Consider the following 24,861-nt stretch of genomic DNA (forward strand, 5'->3'; position numbering starts at 1 on the left):
GAGTAGAGCAGGTTTGAAATTTGAGTTGATGTCAGATGACTCAACAGTAGGGATGGGTTGTCAGCAATACTGACACCAGCTCATTGTTGGTTCCTTTCAACTTATTTCCAGCTCGTGCCCTAATCAAATGAAGAGCTAATGCATCTGAAGGGACGAAAGATGTAGAGAGGGAGAATATATCAATGAATTCCTTTTAGGAGAGAGGGATGCTGGATTAAGTGAGCTTGAAACAGGCCCAGGTGTGCTGCAGTATCCTATGAATTTACAGCTGTAGCAGGTTTACCTTTATCAGTGTGTGTTGGCAGTAAAGCAGACAGTAGTCAGTTTGGCTCTGGCCAGTGTTAAAAGACTTGTAGAGTGATAGTCCTGGCTTCAGACATATCTCAGTCTTTATCTCCTCATACAAAAAGCGGTACATGATGAAGGGGAAACGTAAGAGAGCCTACCTCTCTCGGAAACTGTTGACCAAATCAAGGCTTCTCGTAGCCAGAACTGAAGCTCTTGTGAGAAAGATTTTGATGATGGAGAGCTCAGAGAAGATCAGCAGAAAAGGCAAGTGGTGAGGGGACTGAAAGGAGAGACACTTCTGCCCTTGAATTATATATGTTGGCAGCACTCTGCTATCTTTGGTGAATCTCTGCTAGCTGGTGTTTGTTATCTGTTCCTGAAATGTGTGGTCTCTTAACCAGGTTATTCTGTAGGAGTGTAATTTGTAGTAGAAAACTGTGAACAATTTCTTTTAAGAGAATGGATTTGCCTTGAGGGGAAAGTATCAGTAATATGCCCAGAACTGGGATAGTGTGGAGGTGTGAGTCATTAAAACACACTGTGGAGAGGCAGGTGGTATCCTGAAGTTTTTTGAAAAATCTGTATCCTCTGCAAATACAGGGGACTTACTGTACATCTTTTTCTGGATTCCTGGCATGAGAGTCTCTAGAGGAAAGACCTTGCCAGAGAGCAACAAGTTAAAATGAATAACAACGTCTTGAATAGCAAGAAACACTCCTTGGCAACAGGGAGACTGAAATTTCATAGGTACTTAGATGTTTGTTATTCAAGGCCTTCAAAAATTAAGTGGGACAAAACCCTACAGTGCATTCTGCAGTGCCTAGACTAGTGAAATGGATGACTTCTAAAACTTTCTTCTGGAAATATTAAAGTTGGAGTGCAAAGACTTTCATCTTGTGTTCCTGATTTGCCCTGGCTATATTCAACAAAAGATGCCATCCAGGATGTTACAGAGTATCACAATGATTAGACAGCCAAGACTAGGTAGTTAAGCTTCTATGTAAAATGGGACATGGTTATTTTAAGAACAGAGTACTGTAGTCAGTCAGTGACATGGTGTGTTTGCTGCTTTCAGGGGTCAGTAACTTCCCTATGACCATTAGGGACATGTGTAATTTGGCTTGATTTCATTGGAATTGTCTTTTGTCCTTAAACTGGATGGCAGTGACTTAATTTTCTTTGAAATAATGAAGTAAAACTGAAGATTACACCCACCTTTTTAGGCTAGTAACTCAATTTCTTCACAACTGTGTAAATTACAGTCATTGGGGGAGGACTGACAGGACAAAACATCAGTGCTAGAAGTGCATGTCAACTTTGATCTAAGCGGTTGGTGGGTTTCTTCAAATGATTAAGGGATATGCGATTTCCACCAGTCAAAGAGGTCAGCTGCTTTGAAGCAATGGCCTGTGATGTACCAGCTGTGTTTTAGAATGGAGTGGTTTGTATATAGTCCGAGTCTAATGGCAGGACTTCTTGTGATGTTATAGGCTGACTAATGTCTGATGTGTTTCCATGAAATTCTAGTGACTCCAAGTTAGCTGGCTTGTAGTATCTTACACATGAGTATAGTGATTCATTTATAGTATCATCTGCCTAAAGACAATGGTACTTTATAGTGCATATCAAAATGGAAAACAAAGTAAGATTGCTTTCTGCATTTAAATTGGGGGAAGAGATTAAGTTATTTATTTTAAATGTGTGCTTTAGTTGCTGTTCTTAAAGATACAGTTATCAATATGGGAAACTTTATTTTCTAAATGTCCTTGCAGGCAAATATCCTTGATCCTGGTAGCCAGTATTTTGGGTAGTTAGTTTTTGATGCCTGCATCTAGTTAGGAGGGGGAAAGAGAAGAGAATCTGAGTAACCATGACACAGTTTCTTATCACCATTGCTTGCCAAGGCTTAGTGTGCTGTTGCCAGGAGCCCTTTTGGTGCACCTTCTTTTGAAAAGGTGCACCTCAGTTTTCGGTGGATATCTGTGGATGCATGCATCCTTGTTTGTGTATCTAGAGGAAAATGTGTGGTTGCTGGCCAGTCTGTTTTGATGTTTAACCTGAGCAATCCGTAAGGTGTATAAAATCTGTACCTGCTGGTTTCCATTGGAGACCTGCGAATTTCTGCGTGCATTGTGGTATTTGCTTCCAATGATGCCCTTGAATATCAGACCTAAGAATTTGTATGTTCTGGGGTGGGGTTTTTTGGTTCTATTTTTGTTGTTTCGTTTTGGTGAAGGTGTTCAGGGGAGCTTGTAAGATAGTCTTTTGATAGCTAACTGCTTGCAGACATGTTAGCCACTCTCACCATCTCAAACTCACACCTATGAGTGTGTTATCTGTCCAGTCTAGGAAGAGGTATGGTATCTTACCTTATCAGGAACTTCCCCTGGGGCACAATTGGAAGCAAAGTTATAGGAGGTGAAGCTGTATCGAAGTGCTCCTGGTTTGGAGGTGCCACCTGTGTCTTCATCCAGAGCATAACTAAGGTTAGGTTTCAGCTAGGGTTAACTCCTGCTGTGGCCATGCCGGTCAGGGATATGTGTCAGACCTAATTTGAGTGTGTTCACAGTAAGAGCTGCTGCCCTGAGGCTGTTGCAAGGTGGAGAGGGATGGAGGTGCTAGTATACATGCTCATGTGTAGGTACAGCATAACATGACTTTCTCTAGGTAGGCTGTGGATGAATGAATGCTGAGGGTGAGCCAGCTTTTATCAAGCAGTAGGTTGCTTGTAATGCTAAACTCTTTATCTAAGCAAGAGTCGAAAGGAATCTACAAATAACTATCAAGCTGTAAGGGAGGCTTGCAACTTCTGTTTAGTGCATTCATCATCTATTGAATAACTGTTTGCAAACTGGGCAACTGCAGACAAGCTCAGATTTTTAAACTGGTGGCATGTAAGAAGGGGTCTCTTGAGTGCTGCTGTTCAGAGATTTGTGTTTGCTTGTGTCCTGTCAACTTTCTGTTGCTTTCTATTGGTGTCTGAAAGCTGCCTGGCTTTGCATTTTGTTTGTGGCAGTAGGTCTGGACCATTCTCAGGAAAGGTGATGAAGAGTTATCTTTGGACTTTGGATCATCACGCTGTATAAGCAATTGGGCTATTGCTCTTGATTTCCCACTGTAGTTCTTGTAGAAGCAAGGAACCAGCTAAAGGCACAACAAGCTAACGGCCTCCGGAGCAAACAAGCTTTTTGTAGCCAGCCAGCCTGCATGAAGATCAAGGTTTAGCAAGATAACCAAGTGTAGTAGATGGAGCTTCATTCTATTTCCCATATGTAAAGTGATATATAACTCTTGCTTTCCTTTGTTGCTGGGAGTCCACCTCTGTCAGCACAGATTCCTCAAAACACTTTAAACTGTTTTAGATGTTAGACTTCTAGCTCTTGAAAGGCAGGCTGTCTTTTGTTTCCTTCACTGTGTAAGATAAATCTTATGGCTGGTCTCTCCCTCAGTCTGAGATACTTCATTGGAGAGTGAGAGCAAAATGGCTTCTGAAGCTGCATTTTTAGACCAGAGTGAGGAGGCCGTTCCCTGTCTGGACATTCCCATGGTGTCTGCTCGCAGCTTAACACATTTGTATTAAGATCTAGAGAAGTGTGGTGTGGGTCAATTGAAAAAGCAAACTCTTAACTCCTAGTTCAGTCTTTGCTTGTGTCTACTTGGTTTTGTTTCTTCACAGTAATAAGTAGTATTTTCTTGTTGTCTTAGAACTTTTTGATAGAACAAGAATGAGAGGATATTCTTGTCTTGACCACTCATCAAGCTGTTGCTAAATTGGTGACTAAACACTTAGATGAGTAATGCTGCTTCTTCTGGTGTGGGCGTGTACATTGTAATTATATGGGCGCACCAGTGTAACCTGTCATTTTTTTTTGTCTCCGCCTATCTCCCTCTTCTCTCTTCTTTCAGAGTACTTGAATCCTGAAAACGGAGGGCAGCAGATGTTCTCTATAAGTGATGCTTTTATTAAAGGTAAGGAGAAACTTCAAATGTTGCTGTTGTGCCATTTTAATATAATGATGAAAACTCCTCAATACTCCTTTAATAAGGCATTGACCCTTTAGAAATATTTACTTGACAGTAAAGCTGAACTTATTTATGGCAAAACTGATATATAAACTATACTCTAACTTTTCTGAATGCACTTTCAAGCTTAAATTTCTTTCACTTCTCAGATTTCTTCATTCAAAAGCACTCAAAGAAAAGCTTTTACTTTTTTTTTTTTAAATAAGTGTAAGTGGCAGGTCTGTTCACAACTTCCCCACCCACAAACTTATGTAACAGACACTGATTTAAACTTTCTGTGCAAGCAAATGAAGATGTGATATGATTAATTGCACTGCTTCTACAGAGTAGCTTAAAGCTTCATCTCTTAAATCTTTCTGTGTTTCCTGTCACCACCACCACCACTACTACTACTTCTGAAATGAAAGGCCATTGGATGCAGTTGTGAGTTTTAAAACCCATGTGCCTTCCAATATTATGGCCAGGTGCACTGGTGGACTTTTTTTCTCCCAGTTAATGCTATTGATTTTGGTGAGCTTGTAAGAGGAGGAAATAAGGGGGAAACCCCAATGTCTGTGCAGCCAGAAAAATAAAGTCTTTGATTAAACTGATGCTTAGTTTTTAACTGAGCTTTTGCAGGGGAAAGGAAAGGGGAAAAACCAATGTAACTTCTGTTTATCCTCTACACAGCTAATTTTGGGTATAGAGCATCTGGAAGAAGTTAACTGTTGTTTTTAAAGAGTCTTTTTTTTCAATAGTCCTGCTGAGATTACTATTGTATAAGGATTTTGCAGTTGTATAATGCACTCTGAGGAGTTTTAAGCTTGAAGTCTGAAGGCTTACGTACTTGCTGATGAAAACTTATACACTATTAGCATAAATGACTTATAATATAGTCAGCCATTATGAGAATGGGGAAGTTTATAACTTCGCTCTCTAACATCGTAATAGCTGTGTGGGAAATATCATAGTAACTCTTTCAAAGCAGAGAAAACTGTGCTGAAATAACCTCTAATCTTGGTACTGCAAAACGGAGAACAGTTCTAAGGAGTTACTACACAATATAGTGATTGAAAGCAGCAGGCCCCCTCCAAGTGAGGACTCTCTTATACTGTTGAAACATGCTTTCTGTTTCCAAAACCAGAAATGGCCGTAGTTCATGCTGACATTTAGGATTTAAATTGTATTCAGTGGATACAGCCTTCATTGGCATCTTGTTTATTGTAGTGGAGATGCCTGTGCATATGGTGGTTAGGTGGATGGAGGTGAGAAGATGTGCTGAGATCTTTTGAAAAACTTGTGGCACTTTCCTGACAGAAGATCCTTGAGAATTCTGTAGTATTAAATACTGTGACATAATCTAGATGAACCAGCTTGCTGGCAGCTCCCTCTGCACCTGAGCAGCAAAGGAGTGGTGTGTGGCATCAGGGCTGCAAGCCACATAAAGGTTCAAAAGTCTGACGTGAATTGATAGCACAGCATTTCTTTAAAATACGCTTGGGAGAAGCACTAAACAAGGCCTTTACCAAGATATTTTTGATACTTGTGCTGCAGCCTGAATGAAATAACTAGATTTTTTTTAATGCCACTTATATGTAGATGTCTTCAAAGCAGCAGCTTTTTGTGGATCAAATTAGTGCCTTTGACCAATGTTCTAAGTCTAAAAGGCATTATGATTATGTACTATGAATATATGTGATACGTGGAATTTGCTGCTTATTTATAGACAAAACTAGGATATAAGATTTTTTTTCTTGTCTTAACAAACTTGGTAACAGTTCAATTCCAGAAGAGAAAACAGTCTGCTCTGTACTGGCAGTACAAGAATTCTAGTAGCTCGCTTTTGTACACTCACCACTGTTATACTCAATACTGTTTGCTGCATCATGTTACCATGACGTCTAGCTCAAACTCAGTATTTCAAGAGGCTTAGACTTACGTCTTAGTAAATGCTTTCCTTTTTAAAGTAGCCTTTCAGAAAGACACAGGCATTCAACTGTGACGTTATATTAACAAGGTTGGTTTGTCTCTTGCAGAGTCATTATTCAACAGGAGGGTGGAGGAGAAGTCCAAAGAACTCTTCTTCACGCCCCTAGGCTGGCACCACAGCAATCTGGATCTGCTGAGAGAAGAGAATGGGGAGAAACAAGCCATGGAAAGGCTGCTGTAAGAAACATGTAGAAAAAGGAATTTGTGTATTTTGAGTAACAATTCCTGAAGCCCCTCTATTCCACCAACTTTCAGTGGGACTTGATCTACAGTGGACAATACAAGGAACTAATTTGCATGAAGAAAACAGCATTTTTACAGCATATTTCAATTGCTTTTTTCCCTGTGATTTTTATATATTGTAGTACAGGACCAGAGTTGACTGTAGAATGTTCTAGGCAGCTGTTCCTTCAGAGGACTTCCTGCACTGTAAATGTTAAGAAATTTGCTTCTGAAATGTGACTTCAACTAATCACTGCTCTGTATTTTTCTCATGAGAAATCTATTTGTTTTGCCTTTTTTACAGGTCTGCTAATCACAACCACATGATGGCACTACTTCAGCAGCTTCTGTACAATGAGTCCCTGTCACTGTCCTGGAGGGATATCATTGTACCTGTGGTCTGCCAGGTAGTTCAAACTGTACGGCCTGATGTCAAGAACAGAGATGATGACATGGATATCCGCCAGTTTGTCCACATCAAAAAAGTAAGTTTCAAACAGTGGATGGAGGGAAACAAAAGGATGTAGCTGCTGGCAGCACCTCTTCTTTGAAGAGAAGAGTCCCCTTCCCACTGCCCCCAGCGTGTTCAGTGGTGTAATTGACCACCATGGCCTTTGGATAAGGTGGGGTTCTAGGAAAAAGTTGCACAGAAGGAACTTTGCATCCTGTGAAAGGTGCTTTAATGCCCTGCAGCTGACCTCCTCTTTCACGCTGTAGGCTGCAGAAGGTAGCAAAGAGCAACACCTCTGTAATGACTTGCTTCCTTTTTTGGTTTCTGCTTTGTTTTGTGCTTGGATTGGAGATGTACTGAATGCTGGATAAGTAGCTTGCAGGACTCTGTGTAGCAATCTATTGCCCTATAACTATCCATTATGGAGGATTAAACTCCTCCCATGCCAAGTACAACGACTTTCTTCAAGAGGAAAACTTAATTGCTATGGGATGGTGCATCCAGTTCTGCCAGATGGCCCAGTGTTGACATTGTCGAACTGTAAGACTGGAGTTGTGGCATGCAGAGTTTCTTCTGAGAGGCTGATGTGAAACTAACATCCAAGGAGCTAGTGTGACTGAAGATCAAAGGTTTGGTCTTATTTTTATTTAGCAAAATTCACCTCAGGAGGCCTCTTTTGTTTGGAAGCCATGTAAGGTATGAGGAGAGCCTTATGGTTCTGGCGGTAGCTCTGTGGCATCTCTTCAGTCAGCCTCAGTTGTTGCTGCCTCTCCTGAAACTCCACTTCAAAAGAGCAGATGTTCAGAGGTGAAAGCTCTTTGTAGCTGTCTGCTGTTTTCACATGCTGGTAACAGAAATATCCTCTGAAACATGCTATTCCGAAACCTGTTTCATGTTGTTTATTACTCTTGTGATTGGTCATGGCTGTAGGCACACCAGTCAAATGTTTGATGTGTTCAAATAGTAGGTAGAGGTTTGTTTGGTTTTCTCTCTTTTTTTTTTGTTTTGTTTTGGTTTTTTTTCTTTTTTTCCTTCTCTTTCCTTTCCTTACAACTTCTTAGTTGTTAGTGGAAGTGGCATGTACAAAGGTATATGCTCCCCATGGCCTATAGAAGTTAGGTTCCCTTATTATCTTCCAAAGTGTACCTGTTTTAACAAATACACATCTGTTGGGAGGGGCGTAGAGATCCTGGAACTTAGTACTTGTTTTCATGTTGTTCTTAGTTTGCCAGACTTTAAAGGAAAAGAGTTGTGTGTCCAGTATGACTGTATCTGATCTTTCATCTGATAATTGAGGGTGTAGCTGAAGCTTGCACATCAGCTACAATAGGTATTCTATGTATTGGGTTTACTGCGTTAGAAGTTATGGGAGTGTATGACAGTTCTAAAAATGTTCTTTGCTTTATTAGATCCCTGGTGGAAAGAAATTTGACTCCATGGTGGTGAATGGATTTGTTTGCACTAAGAACGTTGCACACAAAAAGGTAACACAGGCTCGATTAATCAAGTGCTGGCTGTAGTGCATGCTGAGGAAACAAGTGTGCTGTGACTTCCTTTTTGTGTCATGAAGTGTCTCTTCCCACTCAGGAGGTTTGCAAGCTTTCTGTAGTTTGAGACCCTAAACAAGAATGGCTTTTAAAGCATTTCTTTTCCAAGCTGTTTTCTTCTAGCCTGGAGATTCTAGGGAGGGAAGCTTTCTTCATGCATGTATAGAAGAGCATCCTTTCCACCCCTACCACCCCAGAAGGCATCTAATAATTACCCCACGTTTTAGCCAGAAAAAGGCATTTGTGGTTCTGACTTATGGCAATGTAGTAAAGTGAGCCTTTAAATAAAGCAGAGGGTAAAGATAGAAATGATCTGGATGGAGGCTCCAAAGTGTATCAAGACTTCGGGGTTCTTGGGGGTGACTGTAGAAACCTCTAGCATTGCACTCGTACTGGACAGTAGCTGTGAAGTTAGACTCAGTTGTTGTAACATCTTCTTAAGAAGGAAGAATGTGTAGTTGGGTCTGCGGGGGCAGGGGATAGCTGAGACACTTCGGGGGGGCGGGGGGGATGGAAATAAATCATGGGAAGTCTGTCTTTTTTTCTCGTGTACTTTTTCCCTTCCAGGTGTTTGTATTTTTGTTTTAACTATTTTTGTGTCTTTTTAGATGAACTCTTGCTTAAAAAATCCCAAAATTCTTCTGCTGAAGTGCTCAATTGAGTACCTCTATCGAGAAGAAACAAAATTTACCTGCATAGACCCTATAGTACTTCAGGTGAGAGTATGCTTTTGTTCTTGGTTAAAATTGTCTGAGGTCTAGTAATTCAAACAAAATTATGATCAGTGCACATCTGGGTTTTTTTCAGTGTGTAAGGTGGAGTTGAGCGAGTGGGATTGTATAGGAAAGAGGAAAATTTCTTCTTCTAGCAGCTAGCTAAGAAAACTGCTGCAGTAAATACAGTACAAACTTGTAGTCTTGTGCTGAGGGTTTTTGCCATCAAGTTACAGGTACTGAGAGTGATCTTACGATCCTCACAATTAAATGCAGCATTTTAGAAAGCACGTTTTGTTTTTAATGATACACCATATGAGGAACTTATGGTTCAGAAGGTCAGAGCTAGATATGGTTTAGGTGCATGAAGAAATATTACAAAAGTTAGTGTAGGTGAGGGTTAGGTTGCACCCATGTTATTTCTTGTCAGGCTTGAAAAAATGGGACAACCAACCTAATGAAGTGACAAACTACAAAATGTCACTTTGGAACAGGTGCCCTGCCCCTGGGAGCAGGGAGGTGCCTTAAGTATAAAAACACTGAATTGGATAGGCCTTTTCTTTAACACACTGCATTCCTGTCTGAGAATTGGTCTTCAGGTGTTTGCCAGAATACTTGTAACAAGGGTATTTGGTGCCCTACTGAGCTTGGGCCATAATGTTTGTTTCTGTATTTGACTATTTCCTTAGCATGCATGCTAAGACCGCTTCTGTTTGGTGATTAATAGACAGGTTTACAGGTATGAAAGCTTTAGCAATAAAACTTGTCTCTGCCTAGTGAGTTGGTTTTCTAGTAAAAGCTTAAACTGAGACCTATCCTTTGTCTGAATGGGGTAGGAGTATCTTCCTAAATATTGGTCTCTGATTATTTCGGTGTCTGCTTCAGAACATGATCATAACTATTTGTGTATCTGCATTAAAGTCCTATAGGACAGAAAATACTACAGAAATACTAGTTTAGTTGAAAAGGTTAGCTTCTTTCTAGCAAAAGCTTTATCTTTGCTACACTAACATGAATGTTTGTGCTCTGAGGAGCTGGCAAACTGCTTTTGTGGTATCTTTCTCTTGCATAGAACTCTTAAAACCTGACTGATGTGAGCTGCAATAACACAATTGAGAATACCTGGCTTGGGAAGCTGTATCGTCCCTCTAGCAGTGTAGGACTTTAGTTATGATAAAGTTGCAGCCCTGCTTTCTCTTTCTGTGCATGGTAATAAAAGTGTGGGGAGGATAGTGGGATGAAGCCAGAAGGTGGGCATGGTTAGAAGAGTAATTTTGCAGTGCACAGCATTTGGGATCCCACTCCAGAAGCACTGTCCCCACGTACAGATTTAGTGACTGAGGCTCTGTGTACAGACTGGCATACCCTTTGTGAATGGAAGTGTCTCCGAGTGCCAGCACTCAATATTAGCGTGTATCTGAAGGTGGAGAACATAATATTGCAAACAGCTTTGGTTTAGGATGCTCTAATTCTAGCACCTGTTGAACATAAAGCCTTTTTCCATGTAAGGTGCATATATATGTGTTTGGATTCTGCTGCAAGTCTCTTACTTCAGACTGTCATTGGACTATATCCTCATGTGCAATTAGTGCATATGACTGATAAACTAGGTATTGTGCTGTGGGGGTGGGGACATGCACAATGGGTAACTGATGGTGCTTTCTGGATACCCTGTTTTATAGGAAAGGTCAGTATATAAATGAGAGAGAAAGTAATATTAAGCATTTAAGTGGGTTTTTTTCAGATGGGTTTGCAGTAGTTAACTGCCATACTTTGTTCCTATCTGCAGGAAAGAGAGTTCTTGAAGAACTACGTACAGCGGATAGTTGATGTCAGGCCTAATTTGGTCCTTGTTGAGAAGACTGTGTCCCGAATTGCCCAGGACATGCTCTTAGAGCATGGTATCACTCTGGTCATCAATGTCAAGCCGGTGAGCATTTCCTGTCAGTCAGACTGGGCCTTGTGGTGGATCTCTGTAATTTCTCTTTGTAGCAAGCTCCCTGGAGAAAGCAGAGAGTGGTCTTATTTTCTCCTCTAATCAAACCTGGGCTCTCTTTTAATGGTACTTCTCTTCCAAGAAGGCAAGACAGGCAAACCTAGAGAGTAACTTTTCCTCAGCTTTTCACAGCTACTCTGCTGTGTCCTTGCTTGGTAGGTCCTTGTACCCTGGCTTGGTTGTAGTTAACTCTCACACCTATTCGTAGCAAGTCTTGCATGGGTTCTCAGTGATCCCCAGAGAGCCTCTCTGTCCCTGTGAGGCAGGGTACAGACAGCCAAACAGAGAGTGGCTATGAGAGTTGGCTGAGCTCCTGATAGCCAGCACTGTGCTGACTGCACCGTACCTCCTGGAACTTTTTTCACTTGAACAGATCAGATATGTCCAAGGAAAGGCACAATCTTACCTCTCACCAGAAATATTTGCCCAACTGCTTTTCTAAGATTCTTGTATTTTGTGGGTTTGTGTTTGTGTGACTGGGTTTAACCCAGAGTTTGCGTCTCAGTGAGGTGTTTCCTGGATCACGCTGGCATTTTGGTTTGGTTTGTGTGGTGTGGGTTTTTTTTTTTGTTTTTTTTTTTTTTTTTGTTTTTTGTTTTTTTTTTTTTTTACGAGCAAGCTAAGGATGCTAATGTCCTCTTTGCACTGTAGAATCTTACTTTTCTTTCCATTTTTACAGCAAGTGTTAGACCGGGTAAGTCGAATGACCCAGGGAGACTTAGTGATGTCAATGGATCAACTGTTGACCAAACCACGTTTAGGAACCTGTCATAAATTTTATATGCAAGTTTTTCAGTTGCCCAATGGTGAGTAAAGCTTGATGTGTCTTAGCTTGTATGTGTGAAAGGATAAATGCTTTGCTCCTCTTAACTAGATCTGAACTGTTGGGTGCCTTGTGTGATCGAGTATTATCCCTCCTACTCATTTTTCTTTACTTGTGTTACATCTTGGAACTACAGTGAACTGGCTGTGGACACAAAAGCATGATCTTACTAAGATGAGACATTTTAATTAGGCTGGCTTCTTCCTTCCAAACTGTTTTTTCTTTTCCCACCACCCTGGAGTTTGTCTAGTTCAACTTCCTGTTCAAAACAGGAAGGATTAATTTCAATGCAGGATCAGATTTCTCAGGGCTTTGTCAGCCAACTGTTGAAAATATTGCAGAATGGAGATTTCATAGCCTGTTTGGGCACCTGTTCAGTTGCTTAACCATCCTCAGCATAAAGAATTTTTCTACATAGAAACAGAGAATCATAGAACAGCCTGGGTTGGAAGGGACCTTGAAAGATCATCTGGTCCAACCTTAACATATCCAATCAAAATTTCCCTTGTTGCAATTTCTGCACACTGCCCCTTGTCCAGTTATTGTGCACCTTTGAGAAATCAGGTTCCTTTTTCTCTGTAGCACCCTTTAGGCAGTGGAAGTCTGCAAAGGAAGAAGGAAGAAATGCTGCTCGACAGGTGGTGCTGGCACACATAAATGCTGTTGATGCAAATCTTTGTGGAGATGCAGTCTTTGCATCTCTTACACTTCTGCATGCCTCCTTCGAGCCTTTAAATTGCACTCAAAATCTTGTAGGCCTTTGACTTGTAAGGCTGAGCAAATGTGCCTGGGAGGATAGTGGTTCTTTTGCTTCACTGCTGCAGTGTCTACAGACACCTTAGAATACGCTGTTTAGGCCAACGTGTTCCCTGTGGCCTTCACTTGGAGTTTATGATGACTTGTTTTACAAAACAGGAGACGTTTTACACCAAAGGCTTGTTTTGCTTGCAAAAATAAGTTATTTCAGTACAGTGATGTGAATTTCTGCAGCTGGATTGTATTACCAATGTTACTTGCTCTCAGTCTCTGTTACAGTCTCTTCAGTGTGTGAGATACCTAAGAGCAGGTTGACTGTAGTAACTCCTATGTTTTGTTGTTGTTTTTTTGTTTTTCTTCTAGATCAGACAAAAACCCTGATGTTCTTTGAAGGGTGTCCCCAGCACCTGGGTTGCACTATCAAGTTGTGTGGTGCTGCAGAGTATGAGCTGGCCCGTGTGAAGGAGATCCTGATCTTCATGGTCTGTGTAGCTTATCATTCCCAGCTGGAAATCTCTTTCCTTATGGATGAGTTTGCCATGCCCCCTACTCTGACCAAAAACACCTCCTTTCACTCCCTTATTGAGGAGCCAGGAGATGAAAACGAACAACAGAACCTCTTCAATGGCGAGGATTTCAGCACAGCAGTCAGAGACATTGAACTATCCTCTGAAAAGCTGCCTGTAATCTCTGAGTCAGTGTCCTCTGATGAGATCAGCTTGCTTGAACAGAGAGGTTTATTTGAGAGAGGTGACCAAGAGAACAGTCAACTGGAAATGGCATCCTCAAAACAGCAAGAGCACCACAAAGTGGTGTCACCATTTCCAGTGTTTAACTCTGTACCTCCTGCAATACCTGAAACATCCCTGCTGCCCCTCCATGGCATGGATCAGCACTTGATTGCTCTGGATAGCCAGACGCTAGAGCCTCTTCAACATGTTAATGATCTGCAGGAGTCCAAGAGTCAGATGAGAGTCTTCAGAGACCCTCTCCAGGATGATACTGGTTTATATGTCACGGAGGAGGTAACTTCTTCTGAGGATCGTCTGAAGACTTACTCTGCAGCATTTAAGCAGGAGTTGAAAGATGTCATTCTCTGTATTTCTCCTGTAATGATGTTCCGTGAACCATTTCTTTTGACTGAAAAAGGCATGAGGTGCCCAGCCCGGGAATACTTTCCTGAGCAAGTTTATTGGTCTCCTCTCCTCAATAAGGAATACAAAGAGTTGGAGAGCAGAAGGAAGAGACAATTATTGCGGGATCTCTCTGGACTACAAGGGATGAATGGGAGTATCCAAGCCAAGGCTATCCAAATCTTACCTTCTCATGAGTTGGTTAATACTAGAATAGCAGAACATCTAGGGGATAGCCAGACCTTAGCCAGAATGCTGGCTGACTATCGGGCCAGGGGAGGGAGGATACTACAGAAAAGCACAGATCCCTTTACCCAAAGTAAGGATGTGTCTGGTGTCCCTACTGGAAAAACTGGGTGCAGAAGTGAAGAGGATGAGAAGGGACTGGCTCAGAGTGAATCCTCATGGTCTCATAAGGTAAGATTCAAAGCTATGTTACTGAAAACCCAAGTTACATCAGTTTCTCCTGGTAATACAGAAGGTGTAGTGTCTCATATTAAATGTTAAACCAGAGCTGGGGTTTTTTTTGTTTGTTTTTGGTTTTTTGACTGGGTCAAAACTGCATTTTAGATTGCAGTGCTCTGGGCACTTAAACAAGTCAATATAACCAGGGACTCTGTGGATATAAGAAAGCAGAACAGGAGACTGACTGCAAAATTTCCCTGAGAAGGGAAGTGGTTGTGAGACTGTACCTTCTGAGAAATGCACGAAGTCAGCCAAGAATCAGTGTATTATATTGCCTGTTCAGCTCAGCTGTACATGACTGATTTCTGAAAATGAGTACATGAAGGGGGAGCAAACTTGAGGTTTCTTGCTGCTTGTATTGGTGATTCTAAAAGTGTAATATCTTCAGAGGGCTTAATGTCATGGAAACAGCAGTAGGCTGTAATTAAAGTACTTGACTGTAAAAGTTTGGGTGATCTGAAGAAATGTGAGCATCTCATAATGGAGGCAGGGGAATCTCTGAAATTTCAAAGCAAGGTCGTATGGGCTTGTAATCAAAATATTTAAAATTTTGGGAAACTGCCATGAAAGCAACTAACATGTATCTGAGGAAAAGGATCTTGGGACTTTCTTGAACTGGAAGGTGTTCAGGAAAAAAGACTATGAACAAGAGCAGCAGAATTGATCTTTTGAAGTAGTCAAACATTTTGGTCCCTGAGCCAGTCAGCCCCCAAGTTCATGAGCAGAAGTCACTTTTTAATTGGTGCTTAAATGTAAATCTGTGTAGCTTCACAGGCCATAATCTTACAAACTGTAAGACTAGCCCTTGCTCTGGATCTGACTGGTTGATGCTGTTTTAAATTTATTCAGTGATCAAAGAAAAGTAGTTGGTAACTTCATAGTTCTGTAGGGCGTGGAAGGGGAGACAGCTCCATTCCAGCAGCAGTGTGGTAAATCTTTTCACAGAGGACAGAAAGTTACAAGTCTTTCTATAGCCTGAATGAGTAATTGTGGTATAATATATTGGCAGAGTTTTGACTCCTAGGTGTCCTAAACTGTACAGTACTTTGGAGACTCTGGATGTTTGTCTCAGGGCTTTTGTTGTTTTCTGTTTCCCTTAGCTTCCTTTCCACAGAAACACATGTGTGTGCATTAGTTTCATTATGCATATTAGTTATGTTGTTCTAAAAATGGCAGTTAGCAATTATACATGGGCCAAGTCTACCTGAAGCTCAGAGATAATGCAAGGTTAATCTGTACAAAAGGAGCAAGCAGAGGTTAGTCTGTAAATAAAACTACTAGAATAGGACTTTGTCATCAGAAGTTGTGTGTGGATGGGGGTGTCTAACCAGTAAATGAGTTGTTTTCTCTCTACCAGGTGGATTGCTTGAATCCAGTAAACCATCAGAGGCTCTGTGTTCTCTTCAGTAGCTCTTCTGCTCAGTCCAGCAATGCTCCAAGTGCTTGTGTTAGCCCCTGGTATGAAAACTACTCCTCTACAGCTTGTATAGTTGCTATCTTTTTTCCTAAGTCAAGGTCAGTGCTCACCTCATAGCGGTATTTCTTTGAGGACGCCTTGGTAGGTTGTGCCCATCCTGTAAGAGGAACTGTTGCCAACAGAATTTTGTCTTGCCTGGTCAGGTGGATCCAGAGCAGTATCCCATGGCCTTTGTAATCCCCAAGGCATGAATGAGAAAGCCCAGCCTAAAACCGAATGCTTTAGTTAGTCCTTTCACTGCAGAGTAATGTATGTGTGGAGAGGGCACTGCACACAGTCTTGTGGGGAAGAGTTAGTGTATATAAATGCAGAAGAATGTCCAAGCCCAAAAATAAGCCTTGAGAGAATCTCAGAATACTTCTAGATTGTATTATCTGAGAGTGGCATTTGAATATATTGTTATCTTTCTTACATTATAGTCAGTGGCTTTAAGAGCTTTAACTGTATTTCCAGCTTAGGGGGCTGTAATTTGTTAATTGTGTGCAACTTATGACATGCTTCTAGCTCTACTAAACAGGACAGGTCTTGGTGTTTCATCATCTAGCGCGGGTGAAAATATGGAGATGGCTGTCTTGCAGGGAAAGGTCTAGAGTTCCTGTAAAAGCTTAGGAATGAACCAAAGAAGGTGGTGATAGGCTCACTAAACAGCAATAGTAAGAGGATGTAACTTACTGATATTAGAGATGTCTGAATTGTGACACTTAAACTAACACTTACGCATTTTAAGTGGATTGGCCACCTCAGGTTCTGAGAAAACAAAAGTTGCTATTAAATCTTCTAGAAGAATAAGATTTTCTTAAGGCTTTTTTCATCTTCTGGATGTACCCTTTTTGTAACTGTTTAAATGTTAGAGTTTGAGGCTTCAAGCTGTCTAGACTTCTGTGCCTAGATATTCTTGAACATGATCTTCAAAAGTGCAGTTGAATTGTATTTGTCTTTTAAATGTCAAGTTTAAAGTTGTTCTAGTAGGACTCTAATCTCATTATTAGCAAACTTGACAGCAGGGATCTAGGGAAGGGTAGTCAAGGGGGGAAGAAAAGCCTTTGAAGGTATACAAGGCTGAAAACAAGCCAGCAGTGGGTGCAGATCTGTGCACCTAAAGGCCATTGTGCAGCTAACAGTGGCAGCATCCACCCTCTAAAGCTTTTCTTTCTCTGCTTCAGGATTGTGACCATGGAGTTTTATGGGAAAAATGACCTTACCCTAGGCATTTTTCTGGAGCGCTACTGTTTCAGGTGAGGAGGAACTTATTCTAAATCTCATTCTAAACAAAACAAAAGCTTTTGATAGCTCTGTGAAGTTGACCTGCCACTCTCTTCATAGACCCTACTTCCTGTGCACTTAGGAGAATAGCATGCAAGTCTGCAGAGCCGGTTGTGTCCTAGTAAAGCTTACCACTTAAATCTGTTGCTTGCTTTGCTTTATTATCATGCTGTAGTGAAAGAGGAACTGGATTTAAGAATTCACTTACTCATGTTCACTTCTTACAAGCAAATATATCCACTGCTTTCCCACTTCGGCCCCGTCCCTCTTATTTCCTTTAATGAGGAAGTGGAACAGATTACGAAACAAGACTTACAAGTTCATAAGGATATGCTCACTTAGCACTTTCTTGTAGTGATTAGGGCTCTAAGGGCCTAGTTAAGAGTCTGAGCATGTATTCCAAATGGCTGTTTTTTCAAGACAAGCAACTATACTGATCACAATTTTCTGAGGTTCCTATTTGAACTTTCATGCGAGTTCTGGAAAAAAACTACTCCTTTAGTGTTACCTGAACGTCTCAGAGTAAGGCTTTGTCATATCTGCAAGGTGGCTAATATAAATGGTCCAGAACACTTTTAGCCCTGGCAAAGTACTGTGTAATTTATATTGTCTGACAGAGGTGCAAGTTGTTATGTGTCAGTAATAACTAGTACTGCCAGAATCCCATACAGAGTCTCAGTGAGCTGTGGCTCCTCAAAAGACAAGATTACTCTGTTATCTCCGTTGGCCACTTGCAGTAGCAAAATGCTCTTAATATTCAGCCTTCTCTGGAGGAACAAGTATTTCTCCTTGTGCTGATCAATGAGGAGGAGGAGCTTAGCTGCCTACTTTTAAGTTCTTGTTTCTCTCTGCTGACTAGCTAGTGTGTGCTAAAGTGATGCTTCTATATCTCCATAGTTTCAGTAATTAAAATTCTTTTTTCTTCATATGAGCAAAGAGGATCTGGGCTTTTTTAGGCTCTTTCTGTTTTTGAAGAATTCCCTATTTCACTTTGGTACCTAAACAATTCAGCTTTTATTTTTCTGATGTGTCAGCCTTTCTTCCCTGACTTAAAAGAAACCCATCCAAAGAAAAGTCACGTTTTTTTTCTGTTCAAAGAGGTTATATGGCACTGTTTTGCTCACCTCTTCCTTCAGGAGCTGAAACATTACCATTTTGAAGGCTCTTTGGCACATCTTTGTCCTCAGCCTTTGCTCTGGTACACTGCCAAAGTGTCTTCTAATTTGGTGCCAAGCACTCCCAGGTGCTTGATCCATATTTTGTGGACTATATGGAATATGTTGGTAGAAAGTGATTCATTATAGAAAGATTCTGATAGCAACCAGTATCCAGTCACCGCTTTTGAGACTATACAGCCATTGCTGGCAAGGGAACTTCCCTACATGCTATTTCTAAATGAGTACAATTCACTCTGCAGAAACAGCCTTCACTAAAGGCTAATGAAACTTTTACGGTAAAGTTAAATAGTACTGTGATATTAAAAGGCATATTAGATATGTTGAATCAGTTCTTCAGCAGTACCTAGCATATGATCACTCGTAACTGTTTCCATTTCTCTCCATAAGGCCTTCCTACCAATGCCCCAGCATGTTCTGTGAAACACCAATGGTGCACCACATTCGTCGCTTTGTTCATGGGCAAGGCTGTGTGCAAATTGTGTTAAAGGAGCTGGATTCCCCGGTCCCTGGGTACCAGCACACCATTCTTACTTACTCCTGGTGTAGACTGTGCAAACAGGTAAGGATGTGGACTTAAGAATCATTGCTATTCCAATTTAGTATTCCTGTTGTGACTGGCCTTGTAGGGAAAGGCAGCATTTTTGAGAAAGTGCTGATCCCTGGAGCTATGGCTAAACTAGCACAAAACCTTTACTGATACAGATGTTCTCACGTATCTACAAATTCCTCTTGTAGAATTGGGGCTGTTGAGGGTGAAACATCTTGTGTGAGGTAGACCTGTTGGAAAGTGTCAAACCTGGATCTGAGAGGGTAGGTTTAAGTGGAGTTGATACGTTGCTGGAAACTAATTTCTGACGCATGGGAAAAATTGAGTTGCCCTCTTAGAGTTGAAGAGTATGGTCCCTTCCCTGCAGTGAATCAGTATGAGCATCAAAAGAATGTATGTATGGGGAAGGGCAGACACTGAGACCTACTGGCTTAGTAATTGCTAAAACCACTTGGTATTCTTTGGTCTGCTGTGGACTGGACCATCTGCATTGCGTGAATGTGATGTCTAGACTTCCTTTAGTAGTCATTAGAAAGTAAGTAAAATCTTCACTAGAGGAATGATAAATTGCTTTAAAAAAACACAAGATAGTAAGATTGTGTATTATCTGAAACTTGTTCTGTAATTTAGCTAAGAAAACATTACCAACTGGATACTCATCTCTAGCTAAACATTGTAAAACTTAAGAGCCTTCAAAGAGACGAGAATAAAACTTAATTAAAAAAGATTCATGCAGTGCCTGAAACGCAAAACATCTCAATTACCCATGTGGATGACTAAATTCACCTACTTATGCTGGCTTAAACATGGGTGTTGGATTTAAAGATACCTGGAGGAAGTTAATGTAATTGCTGAAGGCAAGCCCTCGCTGCTGTGTATACACCTGTTCTATAACCTTCTATTTCTGTGTGCTCATGTAAACACTAATATGTTTGTAGCTATTAAGTACGTATAAAGCGGTGGCTACTCTAAGCTTGCAAGCACTGCTGAAGTTGAAATACACTGCAGAGCAATACCAATGTACCTGTAGCTGAAGAATCACCAGGGAAAAAGTACATGATGAAACCACTGCTTCTGACTGGGTTGCTGGAAATTGTCTCTATGCAGAGAAATAGCATCCCAGATATCAGCTTCTGTCAAGGATATGTTTGCACTCCCCCAATTTTCCCCTGTCATCATCAACTAGCAGTTGCTGTTTATCCAATTTATTGTAACTATGAGTTGGCCTTATCTTTGCATACATGCTGTCTTTGTTGTTGTTTAGTATGCTTCAGGGTCGTGGGTACTTCTGGTGGTACTAGAAATACTAGATTGCTGTCGAGGTTAGCCTGTTCTTAATCTTGGTTGAAGGATGAAATTGAGACACTTGGCTTTCAATTTTTCAGGTGACACCGGTTGTTCCCCTTTCCAATGATTCTTGGTCTATGTCTTTCGCAAAATACCTTGAGCTGAGATTCTATGGGCACCAGTACACTCGAAGGGCCAATGCAGAGCCTTGTGGTCATTCCATTCACCATGACTATCACCAGTATTTTTCCTATAATCAGATGGTGGCGTCTTTCAGGTGAGGTCCACTGCTAAAAAATTCCTTCTCTCCAGTACTATGTGAAGCATAGCTCTAGTAAGGATTCATCAGGTCTGTCCTTCACTTTGAGCGTGGGATAGCACAACTGTACTATAACCACAAGCACAGCATTGTGTGCTGGCTTGTAGAAGGCACTGTGGGTGCCAGCACTGTCCTGGTTGGGGTGGGCAGTGTTCCTAAGAATGGATGGCTCCAGTTCATGATACAGAAGGGAAACGCTTTTCCTGGTCTAATCTTGGAAAACTTTCAGAATTTTGTTTTTGCAACATGATCTGTGGTTTTACTCTTTGCCTAGGAGATAAATGAACAGGGTGTTATTGCTACTAAAAGTAACTAAAGCCCTGGACACATTCACAGTGCCCCCTTTCATATAAGGGTCACAAACCTCAATATGGTGTAGAGTTAGTACTATGTGGGGACTATGTATTGTTAATAGCTGTCGTATTGCCTTCTCAGCTACTCTCCAATCCGGCTGCTTGAAGTGTGCGTACCACTCCCCAAGATCTACATCAAACGGCAGGCTCCGTCAAAGGTTACTATTTTGCAGGATCTCAAGGATTTCTCTCAAAAGTAAGCTTTGTTTTTAATGTCTTCCTCGGCTTATTTGTATTTTGGACTTTTATTAGCAGAACACAAAACCATTTTTGCTAGTATAGATAAGATTTGCTAAATATTAATTATTTAATAGAAAAGTAATGGTTCTAAACACATTTATATGTGCATATACTTCTAAGGGAGGGTGGTATTGGACTCTTCTTTATTACCTTTACCTGCTCTGTCTGTACTAATCTCTCACGATTTCATCTGGCAGCAATTCAGCTTAAACATAGCCAGTAGAAACTAAGATTTCTTCTGTTCTCCATCCCTGAATGTGGCACTGATATTTCAGTGATACAGCATGTTTCTGAATAATGTTGCCAAGTAGCCACTGAAAGGTTGACCATCAGCTGGTGTCTGAAATGTCACCTTTTCTTACAAAATGCCTTCTCAAGCATAGCTAAAGTATTTCTAATTCCTCCCTCTAATACTAAAAATGGAACTGAGGAGGTTGTCCTAGAAGTCTTAATCTGAAAACTGCAGGTGACACTTTGTACCCTTACCCTAACATTCCTTTTTGGAAGATCTGACCAAGTTTAAATCCTGCCTTCAGCACAGAAAAGCTGCAAAGGCATTGCTCAATTCTATTGTCAAAACAGAACTATTTTCATTATATTGATCGTGTGGCAAGGAAACTCTCTGGTGTGTAAAAGACATTACCATATTCAATAGCTAACAATGGCAACAACAGACAGTCTGGTACCTTCTTGTAGTCTAAGGTAAACTACCATAAGCCTAGACACCTTCTAAATGTAGGAACAAAAAAGTGGGAGACAGGCATGATGGGAACTGTTATTAAATCCAGCCTGACTGCTGTTCTGCCTAGTGGCAGCATTCCTGTATGGCTGATGCCTCTGTGACTGACTTCAGAACCTGTGGAGCTTTGGTCAGAGCTGAAATAGTTACTCACTCTGACTGTCTCTGAGCCCTTCTGGTGGAGGTGTAGCTTGCAGTCCCAGATTCTTCCTAGACACAGATGACACAACAGTTCTCTTCTGCTAGTAATGTGCTTGTGACCTTTGTATTGCTTTCTGACAACTTCCATTGCTAAGAATAAGTTGTAAACAGGAATGTCAGTGTATGTAACTTCTAGGTTTCTGCTATACTAATGAATTTTGTCCAGCTTTCCCTGTAAATTCAGTGGAACAGCCTACTGTGCAGAAGACTGTCAGATATCATCTTTTGTATTCTTAAACACATTCAGACTTTTATTAAAGAATGTTGAAAATGTTCCAAGTAGTCACAGCTTAACTCTTTGCATCCCTGTTGACAGAGTGTCACAAGTGTATCTTGCTGTTGATGATCGCCTTGCTTCTCTGAAAACGGATACTTTCAGCAAAACAAGAGAAGAGAAGATGGAGGACCTCTTTGCCCAAAAGGAGGTAATAGCCTATTTCTGCATCAGCAGACCACGGCCTGCAAAGTGTGTGGAGAAGCCACTCAGATTTAGTGTCATCTCTGGTCACAGAACCTTGATGGCTTTTCTTTTGGCAGATGGAAGAGGGGGAGTTTCAAAACTGGACTGAGAAAATCCAAGCAAGGCTGCTTTCATCATCATTAGACACACCTCAACAGCTGCAATCTGTTTTTGAGTCTCTGATAGCTAAAAAGCAAGGACTTTGTGAGATGCTACAAGCCTGGAATAATAGGTAGGAGGACACATGTTGGAATAGTGAGCAACACTGCTACTGTGTTGGTTATAGAAAGGAAGATGTTCTTCTGTACTTTCTTGCCCTGTAGTGCAGTTGCTATATAGAGTGCATTATGACAGCTTGTGCTGATTGTCCTCTACTGGTTAAGACCACAGAGTTGGTTGATTGGAACAGAAAGTCATTTTAGGCCAGATAATGAAAGTACTGTGTTGTAGAGCACAATTTGCATCTGAGAGGAGAAAGTGTCTTTTGAATCAAGGTGGAAGAGGAGAGCATGGGAAAGCAGTTAATTGGGTGAAATTATCTCAGAGGTGAAGAAAATGTTCTGGTTTTGGCCATTTGAAACATAGCTTTGGCACATGTTAGCAACCATCTGAGTTTGCAGTAAAGATTTGTGAAGGCATGCTTGACTGTATTCTACTATGGAGAAACTTCATAACTTGTGCCTTTCACAGCTAATACCTGTAGCCTATCTTCTGAATGATTTTTCTTTGGGGGTTTTTTTGGTGTTTTGTTTTGTTTTTAAGATTGCAGGATCTCTTCCAACAAGAAAAAGGGAGAAAACGTCCATCAGTACCACCCAGCCCTGGGAGACTGAGGCAAGGTGAAGAAAGCAAGGTATGACTAGCAGGCTAGAAGCTACTTAAACTTTTTTTTTTTCCCCCTCCCTGGGGCAACACTATAGTTTTAAGACTGGCTTCAGTTCACTTAGTAAACTTGTTTTACTGCATCATGTAGTTTTCAGCTGTAAAAGCTTGAATTGCATGTTAGTATATGTATCTTTTCCTAAAGATGTGAACCAAGAACCTTCTGTGTAGTATGTTACACAGAAGAAGACTAAGTATGAATAGGATTTGATGATTTTTCTGTGGTGTTTGTGTCGTGTTAATCTGAATATTGACAGCGGAGAGCTGCACTCATTGTCAGGCATATGCCTAGATAGGAAGGAGGTCACCTCATTAGACCCTAGGTTGTTGCGCATCAGGTTTATCCCTTGTGAAAAAGAAAAGGCAAAAATTATCAGGAGAGGCGGAGCAAAGAACACAGGAAGGACTGATAATGAATTTCAGGTTCATCTCTGTTCTGCGATGTGTCCTGTGGGAACTGGCTGAGGGGATGTATAAATGATTTTTGACTGCTGCCTCAAGAGCTCTGTCTAAGGGTACAGTTGCCAACATGCTGAACTACCACCCTTTGGGGAGCTGGTACTCTGAGAAAATGTCCAGACTGCAAGGCAGTACAATATAAGCATCATACAGAGATGCTGAACTCCCAATAGATCTAACATTAGCAAGGTGCACTAAGAAACCCCACGAGACCCTGGATTTGCCCTGCTGCATGCATACATGTCCTTTCCACTTAACACATACTTGTTAGATGCTAAAACACACTTAACCTTGATCTAGCAGCAAGTAGGTTTATATAGAGGAAGAGTGGAGTCTTTAAAGCAGCATACAGAGATGATAGCAGTCATAAGCATCTTGTGAATCTGGGTTGCTGTTGCCTTGTCTTTTTCATGTGGTGGCAGATACAGTGACAGTGCAGTGGGTGGGAGTGCTCTGCTGTGGTACCTCTGCTTTTCCAAGTGTTCCACAGAGGATGGGCTACAGCTGTAAAGAGCTTGGCATCAACACTGGTATTTTGTTATTCTGCCTAGATCAGTAGCATGGATGCTTCCCCACGCAATGCTTCTCCAGCACTGCAAAATGGAGAGAAAGGTCTGTTGTTTGTTTGTTTATTTTTCTTAAGCTATCAAAAGAAGCTTGCTGTAACCCTTTCCTTGACACGTGGGAGCCTTTGTCAAATTTGATAATTTAGAGAAACAGTGAATCCCCATTGTGTCAGATGGGAATAAGCCAGTTTCTAGCTTACTATTGTAAAAAGCAAAATCTCCTTCTAATATGAAGCTGAATTACTAATGATACTAAATTGGCCAGCAAGGGTTTTCCTTTGAACTTGAGTTCAAAAACTTTCAGAGGCTTTCTAAATAACTGAATAACTACATGGAATTTGGGAGAAGCCTCTTGCCTCTTCTGTGGTTATGGGTGCTGAAACCTCTTATCTGTGAGGCATACTGAGAGTTTGTGGGAACTGAAGGTAGTGGGCATAAGTGTATGCATTGTCTGGAGGTTATGTGCTACATTGATCAGCTTGCCTATTCCTTTGCTCTGGGTGGC

At 41.1% G+C, this 24,861-nt stretch overlaps 1 protein-coding gene across 5 annotated transcripts in view; it reads left to right on the forward strand.

Moving 5' to 3' along the window:
- Positions 1–24,861, forward strand: part of PIKFYVE (phosphoinositide kinase, FYVE-type zinc finger containing) — a 68,653-nt gene that overhangs the window by 28,723 nt on the left and 15,069 nt on the right. For all 5 annotated transcript variants that reach the window (XM_075512674.1, XM_075512675.1, XM_075512676.1 and 2 more), the window contains 17 exons: positions 4,195–4,257; positions 6,327–6,456; positions 6,806–6,986; positions 8,362–8,436; positions 9,108–9,215; positions 11,002–11,142; positions 11,888–12,014; positions 13,151–14,337; positions 15,743–15,843; positions 17,026–17,097; positions 18,691–18,862; positions 20,236–20,414; positions 20,892–21,005; positions 22,306–22,414; positions 22,527–22,681; positions 23,212–23,302; positions 24,342–24,402. In XM_075512674.1, coding sequence (XP_075368789.1) covers positions 4,195–4,257; positions 6,327–6,456; positions 6,806–6,986; positions 8,362–8,436; positions 9,108–9,215; positions 11,002–11,142; positions 11,888–12,014; positions 13,151–14,337; positions 15,743–15,843; positions 17,026–17,097; positions 18,691–18,862; positions 20,236–20,414; positions 20,892–21,005; positions 22,306–22,414; positions 22,527–22,681; positions 23,212–23,302; positions 24,342–24,402 — 3,066 coding nt within the window. The remainder of the gene's footprint in view (positions 1–4,194; positions 4,258–6,326; positions 6,457–6,805; positions 6,987–8,361; positions 8,437–9,107; positions 9,216–11,001; positions 11,143–11,887; positions 12,015–13,150; positions 14,338–15,742; positions 15,844–17,025; positions 17,098–18,690; positions 18,863–20,235; positions 20,415–20,891; positions 21,006–22,305; positions 22,415–22,526; positions 22,682–23,211; positions 23,303–24,341; positions 24,403–24,861) is intronic.

Source organism: Mycteria americana, chromosome 9, assembly GCF_035582795.1.
Source record: "Mycteria americana isolate JAX WOST 10 ecotype Jacksonville Zoo and Gardens chromosome 9, USCA_MyAme_1.0, whole genome shotgun sequence".
NCBI classification, from domain to species: domain Eukaryota; kingdom Metazoa; phylum Chordata; class Aves; order Ciconiiformes; family Ciconiidae; genus Mycteria; species Mycteria americana.